At 33.0% G+C, this 15,603-nt stretch overlaps 1 protein-coding gene across 2 annotated transcripts; it reads right to left on the reverse strand.

Moving 5' to 3' along the window:
* Window positions 1–8,844: 8,844 nt before the first annotated feature.
* On the reverse strand, window positions 8,845–12,465 carry LOC116014733 (pentatricopeptide repeat-containing protein At2g30100, chloroplastic). Of its 2 annotated transcripts, XM_031254681.1 has the most exons (3): window positions 12,125–12,465; window positions 11,072–12,021; window positions 8,845–9,892 (listed from the first exon to the last, which is right to left on the reverse strand). In XM_031254681.1, the coding sequence occupies exons 2-3, from the start codon at window positions 11,813–11,815 to the stop codon at window positions 9,119–9,121; spliced, it is 1,518 nt and encodes a 505-aa protein (XP_031110541.1). In that variant the 5' UTR covers window positions 11,816–12,021; window positions 12,125–12,465; the 3' UTR covers window positions 8,845–9,118. The 2 variants fall into 2 exon arrangements, with proteins under 2 accessions (XP_031110541.1, XP_031110540.1); XM_031254680.1 differs by having other exon boundaries at window positions 11,072–12,465.
* Between the last annotated feature and the right edge of the window lie 3,138 nt (window positions 12,466–15,603).

Consider the following 15,603-nt stretch of genomic DNA (forward strand, 5'->3'; position numbering starts at 1 on the left):
TGATGCCTATAGTACTTTGTGAAGTCACAAATTTCATGAGAGCAACTAATGCTACATATGTTTTTGTTTTTGTTTTGTTTTTTTTTTTTGAATTGAAAACGGGAGGTGGGGATGATAATACCTCAAAAAAGTATAATATTATAGTCTAGTAGAGGTATCACCGCCTCACCAACAAAGCGGGAACGAGATTTTCTGTAACAATGTTAGAGGTGGATACTTGGGGTTCCTCCATTGGATGTAAAATAAAAAATATTTAAAAAAAATGCTAGAAGTGGATGCAAGAAAAAGGAGAATGAGGTGTACAATAGTCCGTTGTCTGAGAGTGCGTAGAGATTTTATGACTTTTCAAGGCTAAATTAATCTTTTAAAATAAAATCTAATAAGTTGATAATGAAACGCTACTCAACATTTCGAATTTTAACTAATTAGGGCCAACTAATTAATTAAGGGAAAAAAAGTTGTTTGCCAAACTTCCATTTCAACATGATCAAACAATTAAATTGTCAACATGATCAAACAACTAAATTTGGTAAATCAAAAGGCCCTATGCGACAAGCTCGATTGAGAGAGTGTTGCCAATAATCGAACTAATGATCTTCTAGTACAAAAATCATGTTTCACCTACTCAATATAATATTATTAGCACCAGTATTGATCACTACCAACAAAAAATTAAAAAAAAATCTCTATTTACCACAAATTACAGTTTTAAAAAATGCATTCCAAATGATATTTTCCTTTTAATCATATGATATTTTTTGTAGGTTTGTGTTAGCAAGGGATTGGAGAAAAGGATGAGGTGGATAAGATATTGAAGCAACTTGAACTTTTTCTTTGTGTATGATAATTGAAATTCTCTAGTGGAGTATCTTTTCAATTTCTTCATCAATTTGTCTACAAGTGTGAAAAAACGATGCTATCATAGCACTGTAGTAGATAATTTGATGTCTTATAAGTAGATTTCAATGTGAATCTTCTTGTCTTTATTCTTTGATAAATGTGTATAAAACAATACTAAATATATATCACCGAATCAACTCAATCATATTCAGTGAAGAGATAAAGCAATAGCTTAATTACTTGCTTAACGGAGGAGTATCACTACATTAATACAAAAACTAAATGTTAAGATTGATTGAACTCTAGAGTACCATTACAAATCTTTGTCAAACAAAAATATATCCTAATTAGCTAGCTGACCAATCATTAACCGAAAGGTGTGTGTTGTGTGTGTGTGTTTTTTTTAATAGCTAATCATAACGAAACACGTTAAACAAAACATTTTTTTGGAGGATAAACTTAATGGATAGGGGAACATCTAAAACCAACTAATAAAGGTTTTCACAGTTATGACCTCAAGCGCAACATCAATAAGTAATCGTTGAATAAACATGAGGGTATCTAAAGGCAACACGCTAAATAAAATATTTTTTATACAATAAATTAAAACAAAAACCTACACAAACTAAAGGCACCAATAATGTCAGCAAAAAAAAAAAAAGTGATTGAACCTCTCTCAGTGAGGTTTCCAAACTATGAGGGCCTTGATGCGTTGAAGAATTATGTACTTCATCCACTCATAATAGATATTCGATCCACCGATATATCATATAGAGTTTCTTTTGTTAAAACTATATCAAACTAACGAAATCAAGTCAGACACCAACAATATCAACAACAAAAAAGTGCGTAATTGAATCCCTCTTAGGCCTTCTCCAATAGAGTAAATTTTGGTGTAGATTTTGAGGAGATTTTGTAAGTGTGATTATGAAAGAGAGGATGAGGTGGAAGAAAAAAAAAAGGAAAAAAAAAATATATAAAACAAAGCTGACTCAAAAAAATAAAAAAATAAAAAAAAAATAAAAAGTAGATTAATGCGCTCGCCTGGGCGCATCACTACGCCTCACGCCAGTGAGGCGCAGTGATGAAGCCCACAGGTGGGGCCCACATGGCCTGCAAAATTTTGAATTTTGCAGGAGAAATATCTTACTAAATTTCACCTTCCACATTTGTCCAAAGTCTGACTCCAAAATTTTATTTTCTTAAAACTTGTGCCAATTCCCACTATTGGAGATGGCCTTAGTGGGGATTCCAAAATTTGTGGGCCTTGATGTAGTAAGGAATTATATATATCGTCATCCATTCAGTATTGATAGTGTAAATACGTTGTGATGTCCCAAAACCTACGAACTAAGGGGTCGGGTTGTATTTGGGCCCTATTACAGTCCGTTTGTTGGTTTAAGTCTCGAGCTCAATAAATGATGTATTGGGGTCAGAGAATCCCGAGCTAATATGTGGTAGGTGAAAATGTCATAAAGTCCCTCCCTTTTTTGCATTAAATGCGGTATTTAAATATAGCGGAGGAAGGGAAACACATGCCAGGCTCTCGGCATGACGACACGTGTTGTACATGCAGTCAGTGGGTACGGGAACATCGTCGATAGCCACGTGCGCTTAGATCCCTGATCGCCCATTAGGATGGGGTTTTGTTAGGCCAAGAATCTAAGCCTAAACACTCAAGTAGCCCTGTTCGAGATGATCGTCTCAATCTAAACAGGTTGAGGTCAGTCCCTAAACAGCAAAGCGCTACTGCAATCCTTATTTAGCTCGATTATGGCATTTAGATCGGGAATATCAAGCTTATGGTCAGTTAAAGTCGGGGAATGATTCCCCTCGATGACATGACCAGATACTGAGCATGTATAGGATACATAGAGGGAGGTATACTCAGAAAATATTCTCTATCAAGTTAGATTCGCCAATGTAAAATACAAAGTTTCTTTTATTGAAAGTTGAAACACACAATCATTTCTAAACAATTAGTTGGCAACCACTCTGTATGCAGCCGTGGTTCAGTTCACAATTGGATATCAAATGTTGGAAGCAAACCAAAACCACAACATTAAAATTTCCAAATTAAAACCAGACCAATGGTTGGAAATAGCCAAAATTTGGTTCACCAAATTCACAAGACAGACATACATACATACATACAATGAATCTCCACCTGTTAAACAGTGGCTGCAGACACTAAGAAAGACATATTATATATTATTATCATTTTCAGGTGATATAAAAACTGGGTTTTGGATACACAGATCAGATCAGACCAGCTGTTGAAGGTTAGACGTGAGAAAATGTTTTATCATTAAATAATTGTGAACAGGTAAGGGACAGGGACAAGGACCCTTAAGACCAAGATAATTGCAAGCTCTGACAACAACAATTAGATCTAAGAAAAACAATAATATTCTTCTTTTTTCTTATTTTTCTTAATTGAATTAAAATGATGTTTATGGTGGCAACTCCTTCCACGTCCGACCACTCAGCTCTTTTTTTATTTATATATTGGTTTAATTATTTCAGTACAGTTGGTGGATATATCCATACATATAAAACAAAACTTTTCTCCAGAGTTTTGTATATGTTTGGAACTACTGTTACTTATTATTGCATACCAAAATTTTGTGCAGGTACGAAAAAGATCAAATTTTCAGGCATTATTGTCACGTGTTAAGCTGTTTTGTTTATGTATTGCCTTCATTGATATTACCGAGAATTAAACTCGCGACCTTTAGATATAAATATCATGTTTTACTCATTGAAGTGATTGAACCGCTCATTTTGAAGCAAGAGTTTTTTCCTTTTTTTTTGAGTGATGAGAGAGACGTGCAATGACTACTTTGAATGTGTACAGAGAGTAAATCTCATATTGTGACCTAGTCATCAAAATTCAAAGGATCACCAAGAGGTAAAATTAATTTAGATTGTTCATAATTGACCGGTTCAAATAAAGAAGACCATCCACTAGACAATTCCTGCTGAGAGTTTCTTTTCTTTATTAAAAAAAAAAAAACTTTTTCTTCTTAGAATAGAGTGTTTCAAAATTTGGTTTGTTGTATAAGATGACACTTAAATTAAATATTATTTTGCTCAAGTTTTAAATTTAAAAAAAAATGCTATTTTCCTAATCAACTTGATGTGGCAGTGAGTCAGTGGCAAAGGCCTTGTGCTGATATATCCATAATTTCCTCTCATATCCATATTTTACTTTGACCCAAAGGGTAACTCAAATGACAAATGAATTTTTTCGTAGAGACAATTCTTGAAATAATTTTAATTCAATTCTTATAAGTAACAATTTCCCTTGAGCCAATACGTACCTACTCGGCTACTCATGTGACTTTCGAAGCAAAACCTTTCCTTGATTAATAGTGTGTTTGGAAACCCGGAAAATGATTTCTGGAAATCATTTTCCGGGTTTTTGGTGTTTGGGAAGGAGGGAAAAATAGAGTCAATGGAAATGAACTTCTTGGTCAATGGAAAATAAGCTCAATTTTATGAAAAATGACTTCCTTTTTTTTTGGGGGGAAGTCATTTTCCTGAAGTTTGCTTCTTCCTTCTCCTTTGCTTCTTCCATCTCCTTATGCCTCCTAAATGCTTTAACTTCTTCATCTTCTTGACATCTTCAACTTTTTCTTTTTGTTTTTAAGTAATAATTTATTTTTTTATTATGAGATAGATATTATGAGTTTTATTTTTTTTATTTGACATCTGAAATCAGTCGGCCACTTTTATTTTTTATTTTTTTTATGAGATAGATATTATTTTGTTGTGATTTTTTTTTTTTGTGATTATTTTATTTTTTGGATTGTATATTTGTTATAAATGTTGTTACATTTAAACAAATTAATTAAAATATTCAATTATATAATTCTGTTCATTTTCCTACTCATTTTCTGGAAAATGAGCCAAACACACCAACACAGTTTTCTGTTCTACAGCCAAACACAAGAAAGGAAAATATTTTCTGGAAAATGACTCATTTTCCAGAAATCATTTTCCAGAAACCATTTTCCTGCTTTCCAAACACACCCTAAGAGTATGACTCTATGTTTTCAGTTAGAGGATATAATTACACATTTTCATTGACAAACAACTAAAAGGTTACCTTCATTTTCAGAATTGGATAGCCATGATTGTCTTGTTTGTTGATGGACATATAGTGACTATTTAGAGAACCTTAGGGGTGTGCAACTTTGGTAAAAATTCGATTAATCGACTGAACCGAAGAATTTTGATTAACCCTTCTTTAAATCGAAATACTTGGATTGGTTCAGTTAATAGTTAAAGATTTTAAAGGTTTTATAAAATTTCGATTAACGGTTAATTCGGTTAAAAAATATTGGTTAACCGAAATTATATATATATATATATATATATATATATATATATATATATATATATATATATATATATATATATATATATNATATATAGTTTGATTAATTATTATTTATACTTACACTTTTTAAATTTGTGTTTTTATATTTGTAGTGTTATTATTGTATTGTTATTGTATATTTCTTTTATAGATTTATTATTATATGCATTGATGTAATTGGTAATGTTAATTTTATTTATAATTTAAGAATTTAAAATTTAGCTAAAAACTTTTGGTTAATCGGTTTATCAATCGATAATAAAAAAAGCTTCAGTTCGATTAATTCGGTAGTAAAAAGATCTGTTCGGTTAACAGTTAAAGTTTTAAAAATTTCGGTTTACCGAATGCACACCCCTAGAGATTCTCATTGATTTTTTTATTTTTATTTTTTTAGTTTGAGGATCTAATTACACTATTTGTTAAACGTAGGAATGCAGGATGTATATTTGATATTTTAAAAACAAAAATTAAATAAAGTGGGAAAAGAAAAGTACTCCGTAACATTTTAGCATGATGCTGTGAACGATTTGATCAAGAGAGTAATTTCAGCATTGAAAATTGACATAAAGTAAACTGCAAAATAGTGAAATCCACCCCCTCTATGCTGGAAGGGAATCGTGAAAGATTCATAAACTCCATCCTACATTTGACTTTGCTAAAACATAATTAGCGCACACCCACAGATTACAGCCAGTTTTTGTCGACAACAACAATAATAATGTTAGTCGGTCCATCCATAATTTTTACACACCACGCCACCATCTCATTGTTGGATCCACAATCGTTATTTAAATGCCCATTTTTAGTAAAATTAGTATATTGTTATTTTAATGGGCAAAGTACCACAATAAATTAAATCAATTTAAATTATTCATAGCTGAACGGCTCAATCAAGAATACCAATAAACAACTCAACAGTCCGATCAATTTGATTGGGTCGTCCTCAACCATGCACTTACTTAATCTTTGATTTATGACAAAGTCTGTAGTCACTACTTAAATATGTATTATGTAAAACTTATTTATAATCCTAATCAACAAAAAAATTACAAAATGGTAAATTCACATAAATTGTTCCAAATACCTTGTGGTCCAGCGGGTGACTCTCTTAAATGGGAGGTTATGGGAGGCGATATTAAACTGTTTATAATTGATTGATTCAAAGAAAAAATTGATACTCGAAATTAGAACAGGACCTACTTAATCTTACTTTCATTTTAGATTTGTGACTAAATTCTGCAAGCAATGATATTATGATACAGAGCATTTGCTAATGTTGTAAACAGAACATCATTTGACTTGAGCATTTCACATTCCACCGAAACGTGTCAGCCACGTGCCATGCCTTTCCTCAGTTCAATGAACTAAATCAGATGCATGCAAAGCAAGTGAGTCATGCCACTTGTAAATTACTCTATTTTCAATTTCTCAAATATTTACATTATTTTTTAAGGTTAACCTATAATTGACTTCTATTTGAGATTTTATATTTCTATATATTTTATCTTTTTGTCAAAATAATAATAATAATTGAAAGACATTTTTGTTACAAGTCACTTTTTTTGTCATTATTTAAAAATAATAATAAAAAAAAAACTAGTCAATATAATCAAAATATTCTTTGAGATTCTTGCTTTTAGAAATATATATATATATATATATATATATATATATATATATATATATATATATATATATATATATATATATATATATATATATATATATATTCTTGCTTTTTTCAGTTTTAGAAACACGAGAAAAGATTTTTTTTTTTTAAATAAATCTTATATGGAGTATATGGAGTATAAAACATAAAGAAATTTAACACGAGAACAAGTCATTTGAGAAAATTTCTTATATTACATATATGGAGTATAAAACATAAAGGTTTAAAAAAAATAAAAAAAAATAACGAGATCACATTAATTCAAATTAGAACAATGTATATCAACATTAAGTACCTTGTGGTCTAATGACACTTTACATGGTACAAAATCAAACACAAAATTAACGGGATAGTGTTTAGCATTAACCTGTTCTAAGTCATTAACGGATTGACCGTTCAAAACCCATTAATATTAGGATTAAATATGATTTTTAGATATTAATTTATATTATTATTTTATGAATATTATAGTATGTTATGAATGAATTAATTAATTATATTTACTATTTTGTTGATTTAATTGTAGATTTTAAAAAAATCTAAAGTTTTATTTTATAAAAAAAATTTAATTAACATTTCTAAAGTGTCATATCTTGTCTAATGAATAAAAATTATGTTAACTATAACACGTTTAAAATTATAACTCATTAGTTTTAATAAGTTGGTGTCCGTGTTCAACCTTATTATATTCGTGTCATTATTGTGTTAATACGAATCTATTTACACAAATTGACAAGTCTATCCGGTTGCATAAAATATTATCATTAGAGGTTGACAAGTATCGGCACAAGTATCTAATACAACCCAAATATGAAATATCATTATAAAGTTATGTCTAGCACATCAATGTTGGGTTTGTATGTTTGGCTCGTGTGGTAGCCTAAAACTTTGATGATTTTTGTATGTTTAGCTCGTGTGGTAGTCTAAAATTTTGTACTCAAGATTTGTTATAGTATAAATATTGTTGGTGGTGGTCCTGTGGTTTTTCCTCGTGATTTTGAGGTTTTCCACATAAATTGTGTGTCACTCATATTTATTTATTTTTTGACTATTGTGTTATCTTGTATTTGTGCACCGTACCGAATCTGTGATTTTCATTTGTCACAGCAAGTTGGATTTTCCCAACAATCAACACATAAGAAATTCCTATAATATAAATATGTAATTATAAATTTACCCATTACATTCATATACTAATAAAATACTCCTAAAAAGTAAAAACTCTCGGTTGAGTCCATTCCGTCCAAGCTCAAACAATTCTAAACTTCAACCAGTCGAACTTGATTTTTTTAAAGGTTAAAATCGAGCTTTAAACACACCATAAGGATGTGTTTGGTTTGCACATTGGATGATTGGAATGAGAATTTGGTAATGGTAATAGGTTTTAGTGAAAGTATTTTGTATGTTTGGTAGTAGAGTGGAAATGGAATGATTACTAATATTAATAGCTGTGTATGACCTTGTAATGGAAATAAAAATTTAAAAGATGTAAAAAAAAAAAAATCAAGGCAATTGATCATAATAAAATGGCCCCAAAGTGCCAATGTGAACAAAAAAATCAAAACAAAAATCTAATTCAAACTTAAAAATTAAATTACCAATAAGATGAAATGATACATATTTTTAATTAAGGAATGAGACTTTTAATTGAAAGGGTAATTAAATCCATAGTAACGTTTTAAAATGTTGTTAATCAAACACTAACTATGACTTTGATTCCTATTCATAGTATGTAAACCATAAACCAAACACAATCCCAAGTGTTTATATCTAACTCTATTTAATTAGACCTCTAACTCATACAAAAACACCAACATGTGCAATGAAATATACCTAAAATAGTTTGATGTTGAGTCTCGAAGCAAAATTAATACTCCGTACAATTTATCTCCTCATGAACTTAGAGATCAAATTCATGGGATTTAGAATATAGTCAAGCAAAGCCAGAAACTGGAGCATGGATATACTCTGTAATAATTATATAAATATGTTCTTTTATACCGTTGAGATTTATTGATTATTTTTACAGACTATATATATGGGCATGATGACTTGAGAACCAGAAACTTAACAGTGTTCAGAAACTCTCAAGAAAGTCACAGAGCCCAGTCCTCACACTATCAGCAGGCTGTTCTCAAGCCATCTGAAACTGTACATATTATACACATTCTGGTGAACAAATAATGAGCTTCAGAATCCACACCTTCTTCCTTCTCCTGTGTTACTCAAAGCATTTTCATTATCCAAAGCCTGTGTTTCTTTATATACAGATAAACGAGGCACGGGCCAACCAATTCTGCGTCTGAGAGGCGTTTGCAGAGGTTGAGATAAGTCTCGAGCCCTCCCGACTGTTGGATGCTTCGTCTTAGTCCCTGAAGGACAGCCGCTCTGTCCAAAAACTGCGGGTGCAGACCCAAGTCGAGCATTTTCGTTAGTGTTTCTGCAGCATTCTCAAAATGCCCGCCTTTGATGTAGCCTCTCATCAGCCAAGACAGAGTTTTTTTCTTCTGCAGAGAACTCGATGTCTCCATTCTGGTGAGTAGTCTTCCTATGGCGCCCGCTTCCTTTTGGGAGGCGCATATAGCTAATACAATGTCATAAAGGTCTCTGTTAACTTCTTTACCAATAAGCTTCATTTGCCACAAGTGTCTCTCGGCGTCGACTCCATGGCCCGAGCATATGTACATTGCAAGAAGCCTCTCGTGAACCACCCCGTAGAGGGATGGACCGCCCTCTTGAATTGCCCAATTGGACAAGCGCACGCCATCAGCCAGAAGATCTGACTGGTATTTCTCTATGGAAGCAACATTTTCGACATCCAGCTCAGCAACTAGACCGGCTTTTGTGAAATTCTTTAGCTTCCGTAGAGCTTTTCCAAATTCATTTAGCTCTTTTACCACAGCGGTCATTGCAATTAAATAGCTGTATACCTCTGGCTTCAATCCACAATCTCTCATGTTAACCACTAATTCCACTGCCTCTCGGTAATTCCCTTCCTCCTGACAGAAGTATTTATCACCGTTAGGAAGAACATTAAATTGAAAATTTTAAAAGCAACCAAAATAGTTGCAATAGAAATACTTTCAAGTAAAAGATGCAACTAATAATTTTTGCTAATTCCTAGATCATGGAAACAATGGGTAGTATCATAGATTTGCAAACCCCAGAGAGTGAAAATAAAAGAAACACTTCTCATTTTAAACTATGCATAACGAGGCAGAACCATGGATCTAATTATCTGATCTTGAATCATAAAGATGGGGGAACCCCAGCAAAGTTAGGTTGTTTGGTAACCACAAGATTCCAAGTTCGACTCTTAGTGGGAGCGGCCTATTGACCTACTTGGTTTGAGCTGGTCAGCTATGGGCAACCTAGGCTGGTTTATCTCCTTGTGGTCCTTTGCCGGCTAGGGTCACAAAGCGAGGTTTACCCAGTGCACACCCTCAGGTAGTGGCTGCGAGTTTCCCTTATCACCCAAAGACAGATTTAATCATGTTGAGTACAAATAATTTACTAAGATGAGAACTTTTTATGCCTTGGAAGTTGGAACTCATCCTGCTGCCAATAGTAACCATGTCTGACAAATAATGCGTTAATGAACACAGGAAAACTAAAACGGTGACATTATTAATCCTATCTTGCCAAGTATCTGAACATAACATAGTGTTCACAATGCAGAACATTAAGAGCATTTCACTTCACCTAGACAACTAAAGTTGAATGGCATATTCCCATGGTGCGGATAACAGGGTTCCAATAATTGCAGCAATACAAACTGCTAAATTTCTGGGTTGATACTGATTACAGTACAGTCATAGATCAGATTTCAGAGTCAAGAATAATTTTTGTTTAAAAGGAAATCTTAAATATTGTATAGATTGCTCGACAGAAAATCAAAAATTAATGGAAGCAAACATAACGGGCAACGGCTATATAATTTTCAATTCAATTGAAAGAGAAGTGTCCAAACCAATGAAGTTTGTGAAGACTACCTTTGTGGCAAAAACAACTTCAAGAATTTTGTCAGACACTTCGACAATAATACAGTTAGCACAGTTCTATGCAATTTAAATTACAAGAAGATACACTTTCTACATACACTAAAACAGCAATTGGACCACAAAATATAAGGCAACCATCAAAATAAACCGAATGCTAAAAGAAGGCATAGATCATACCATCATCTTCCAAGCAAGAAAGCCTGTTGGACCACCCTTGTGCCCTTCAGAATCACCGACAGAGTAAGCAATCTGCCTCTTAAGCACCTCCTTCACAAACGCCACAGCTCCCTCCTTCTCACCGGCCTCCCAGTACAAAGAAACCACCTTCTCAATCATACTAAAGCTCGGCTTTAACCCTACACAGTCCATGTCCACCAGAAGGTCAACCACGTCCCCACTCTCACTCTTCGACTCAATCAACTTCTTAACCCACCCACACATTATCGAAATCATGAGCTCCATTGTTTCCTCGTCAACTCTATTCTCCTTCCTAAGCCACTCAAACACCTCCAATGCACACCACGAATCCCTCCCTTCCTGAGCAAAGTACACCAGAACCAATTGCAGCTCTCTGGCAGATAATTTCTCATTCATTTCCTCAAGCACATCAGAGGGCTCCCTCGTCATCCGTTCCAGTTCCTCAATCGCCTCGAAAAACCCTTCCCCCATTTCTTCCTCGTCATCACTGGTAACAAAGCTATCTAATTCAACCGAATTGAAAAGCCTGAATTCCCGAAATTTCCCCTTTCGAGGAACCGCAAAACTAGGGTTTTGACCCGACATGCAAGCTGAAACCCTGAAACAGGCATGAACTCTCAATTTCTGCCACTTCGGAGAATTGACAAAACCAGAGCCTCTTGAGGAACGACCTTGAGTCAATCCTAGATACGCAAGCGAAGCAATTTCATTGATGGTGGCCATTCTCGCCAGAGATTTCTAGAGCTCTATAGCTCAAAATTCCCAGAATAAAGATAAAGGAGACAGGTTTTCTGCCAGAAAATTCCTTTCTATTGGCAGCAATTCATAAAATTTCAAACTTTTTGTATCCACAAACAAGCTAGAAACACCGGAAACAATTAATTCGAGAAAAATCCAATTCAGTACACAAGATTCCAACCTTTCCGCTTCTGCAGATTAACAAAAACCTTGTCTTCTCAAAAACGATAATTTCGCAAACTACTGTAGAAAACTAAGAGATTTTCTTTGAATAAAGTTGAAGGAAAGATATACCATAAACTACAAAGCATTCTCAGCAACTCAAGATTCTGGGAATTTTCAATTTATGCAGCAAACCATAGCAAGACTTAGAAGGAAGACTACACACCATAGCCGCACTGTTGCAGCGATAAGTTGTTGACGGTTCTTCGATCGTTTTAGTTTGCTACAATTGAGGAATCAAAGGATGTGAAATGACTTCGGTAGCCCTGGGAGGAAAGGTGTATCTGGTGGGTAGGATAAGGGATTCTACCGCTTGTCAGGTTTTGGCGCTAAACATGAATCACGCCATTGCTGTGTGGTGCACAGATCAATGGCGGAGATGAATCGGCGATGAAAATGGGGATTGGGGAATTAGAGTTCAACAAATTTCACTGTTTTTTAATTGGTTTACGATTGTTTATACGTCACTTTCTGTTTTTATCCACTTTCTAATTTCTAATGGATATACTGTCGGGCGGTTTCTTATGAAAATCATTTTTCCTTATTAATATTTAATTTTTTGTGTGAGGGTTAGTCATTTGTCTATTTATTTATTTACTTAGTCTAATTACAAATATTCTCAATTAGTTGACTAATAATAACATATTGAGGTTAATTTTGTTTCAAGCACTTTTTCGTAGATTGGCTTGAACACCTGACATGGTTAAATTATAAAAGACGTGACCATCTTATCTACACTCTCATGGATAATTATTTTAATCTTTAATTGAATAAATATCATGGTGTACATTTTTTTTTTAGATATCAATCTTAACATTTCTCTTATATTTTTGTCGATCATTTCTTAAATAAAATTGTATTGAATGCGACTTTATAGACATTAACTCAACGAAAAAACATTAAGAAATACGGAGTAAATAATTGGCCAAAAATATTTAGTAAATGTTATAGCAAAGGTCTAACAATCATTACAGGAAGTAGGGATGACAATGGATTGGAGATGGCTACACCCACCACTCGACACGTACACCTTATGTTTTTTCAACCCTCATCTACCACTGACCTCGCAGTGGATTGACTTTTTCAAAACTCACTCCTGCTCCACCGAATACGGATACCATTGCTTATAATATTATTAAAAATTTTCAAAAACTAACAATAATATTTAAATTATTTACACATAATAAAATTCACTAGCTATGCTAAAACATAACATATTCAAATATAATAATTAAAGTGCTACTTAAAAAAAAAACTAAATTATTAGTTTTAGAACTAAAAAATAGTAAAATGTTAATGACAATTACAAAAACTTTTAGAATTAACTACATATTAATAATTATTTGGCTATACACACCCACCATGTGGGTCGAATTGGTTTCTATGCGGGTTTTGTATATAAACGTGTATGCAATCCGACCCATTGTATAATAGGTTATTTTTTAAGACTCACCTTTGACCCACCACGCACTACACAAAAAATCAATCCACGTTGGACAGATATCTTGCCAGACAGATTGAAATTGTCATCCTTAATGTCAGTAGGTAGATCGTTGACTTTATAGAAAGGTTGCAAAATACGTTAGGTGCTAGTCAGGCGCCAGAAGCCTGCCTAGCGCCTAGACAGAATACAAAAAAAAAAAAAAAAAAAAAAAAAAAAGTGTGGGATGACAATGGATTGGAGATGGCTACACCACCCACTCGACACGTACACCTTATGTTTTTTCCTTTATAGACATTAACTCAACGAAAAAACATTAAGAAATACGGAGTAATAATTGGCCAAAAATATTTAGTAAATGTTATAGCAAAGGTCTAACAATCATTACAGGAAGTAGNACATATTGAGGTTAATTTTGTTTCAAGCACTTTTTCGTAGATTGGCTTGAACACCTGACATGGTTAAATTATAAAAGACGTGACCATCTTATCTACACTCTCATGGATAATTATTTTAATCTTTAATTGAATAAATATCATGGTGTACATTTTTTTTTTAGATATCAATCTTAACATTTCTCTTATATTTTTGTCGATCATTTCTTAAATAAAATTGTATTGAATGCGACTTTATAGACATTAACTCAACGAAAAAACATTAAGAAATACGGAGTAAATAATTGGCCAAAAATATTTAGTAAATGTTATAGCAAAGGTCTAACAATCATTACAGGAAGTAGGGATGACAATGGATTGGAGATGGCTACACCCACCACTCGACACGTACACCTTATGTTTTTTCAACCCTCATCTACCACTGACCTCGCAGTGGATTGACTTTTTCAAAACTCACTCCTGCTCCACCGAATACGGATACCATTGCTTATAATATTATTAAAAATTTTCAAAAACTAACAATAATATTTAAATTATTTACACATAATAAAATTCACTAGCTATGCTAAAACATAACATATTCAAATATAATAATTAAAGTGCTACTTAAAAAAAAAACTAAATTATTAGTTTTAGAACTAAAAAATAGTAAAATGTTAATGACAATTACAAAAACTTTTAGAATTAACTACATATTAATAATTATTTGGCTATACACACCCACCATGTGGGTCGAATTGGTTTCTATGCGGGTTTTGTATATAAACGTGTATGCAATCCGACCCATTGTATAATAGGTTATTTTTTAAGACTCACCTTTGACCCACCACGCACTACACAAAAAATCAATCCACGTTGGACAGATATCTTGCCAGACAGATTGAAATTGTCATCCTTAATGTCAGTAGGTAGATCGTTGACTTTATAGAAAGGTTGCAAAATACGTTAGGTGCTAGTCAGGCGCCAGAAGCCTGCCTAGCGCCTAGACAGAATACAAAAAAAAAAAAAAAAAAAGTAAATAATGTGTGCACATATATTAGCAAGGGATATATATATACACACACACACAATTACACATGTCTCTGAGATTGTAAAAAAATAAATAAAATAAATAAATAATAATAACTCGGCCAAATCAACCGAGTTAACTTAGCTGAGTTGGCCGATATAGTGCCGAGTCGGCCGATACAGTGCCGAGTCGGCCAACCAACTAGGTGAGGCCTAGGTGTTAAATTGCTATGGTTGGGCGGTGCCAAGCGCCTAGGCGCGATTTTTACAACACTACTTTATAATAAGAATTGGGCCTACTAAAAGTTTTACGAGTGAGTTTCAAGACTTTGAGAGGATCTAATAAAAAAGATTCTTGAATGTTGGTAGGGATTTGGCGGTTGTTATGTCATGGACTCGGGTCCATATTCACAATTTTAGAACACTATGTTTACAATTTCATAACTCTATATTGAACAGTATAAGACAATTTTTGAATCTATATAACAAAATTGTGAATATAGAGTTAAAAATTGTGAATATTAAGTAATGTAATTTTGTATATATTAAGATTTAAAATTGTGAGCAGGACAAAATACTGATTTGGTGGAAGTTGTACGTATTAGATCAATTGTTGAACAATATAAAGAACCTCATTGTATTGGACACCTCTAACACTATGACTCAAAGGGTTAAAATGTACATAATTGGTTCATTCGTTTCTTCTT

The sequence above is a fragment of the Ipomoea triloba genome, chromosome 4, assembly GCF_003576645.1.
Source record: "Ipomoea triloba cultivar NCNSP0323 chromosome 4, ASM357664v1".
In the NCBI taxonomy this organism is placed as follows: Eukaryota; Viridiplantae; Streptophyta; class Magnoliopsida; order Solanales; family Convolvulaceae; genus Ipomoea; species Ipomoea triloba.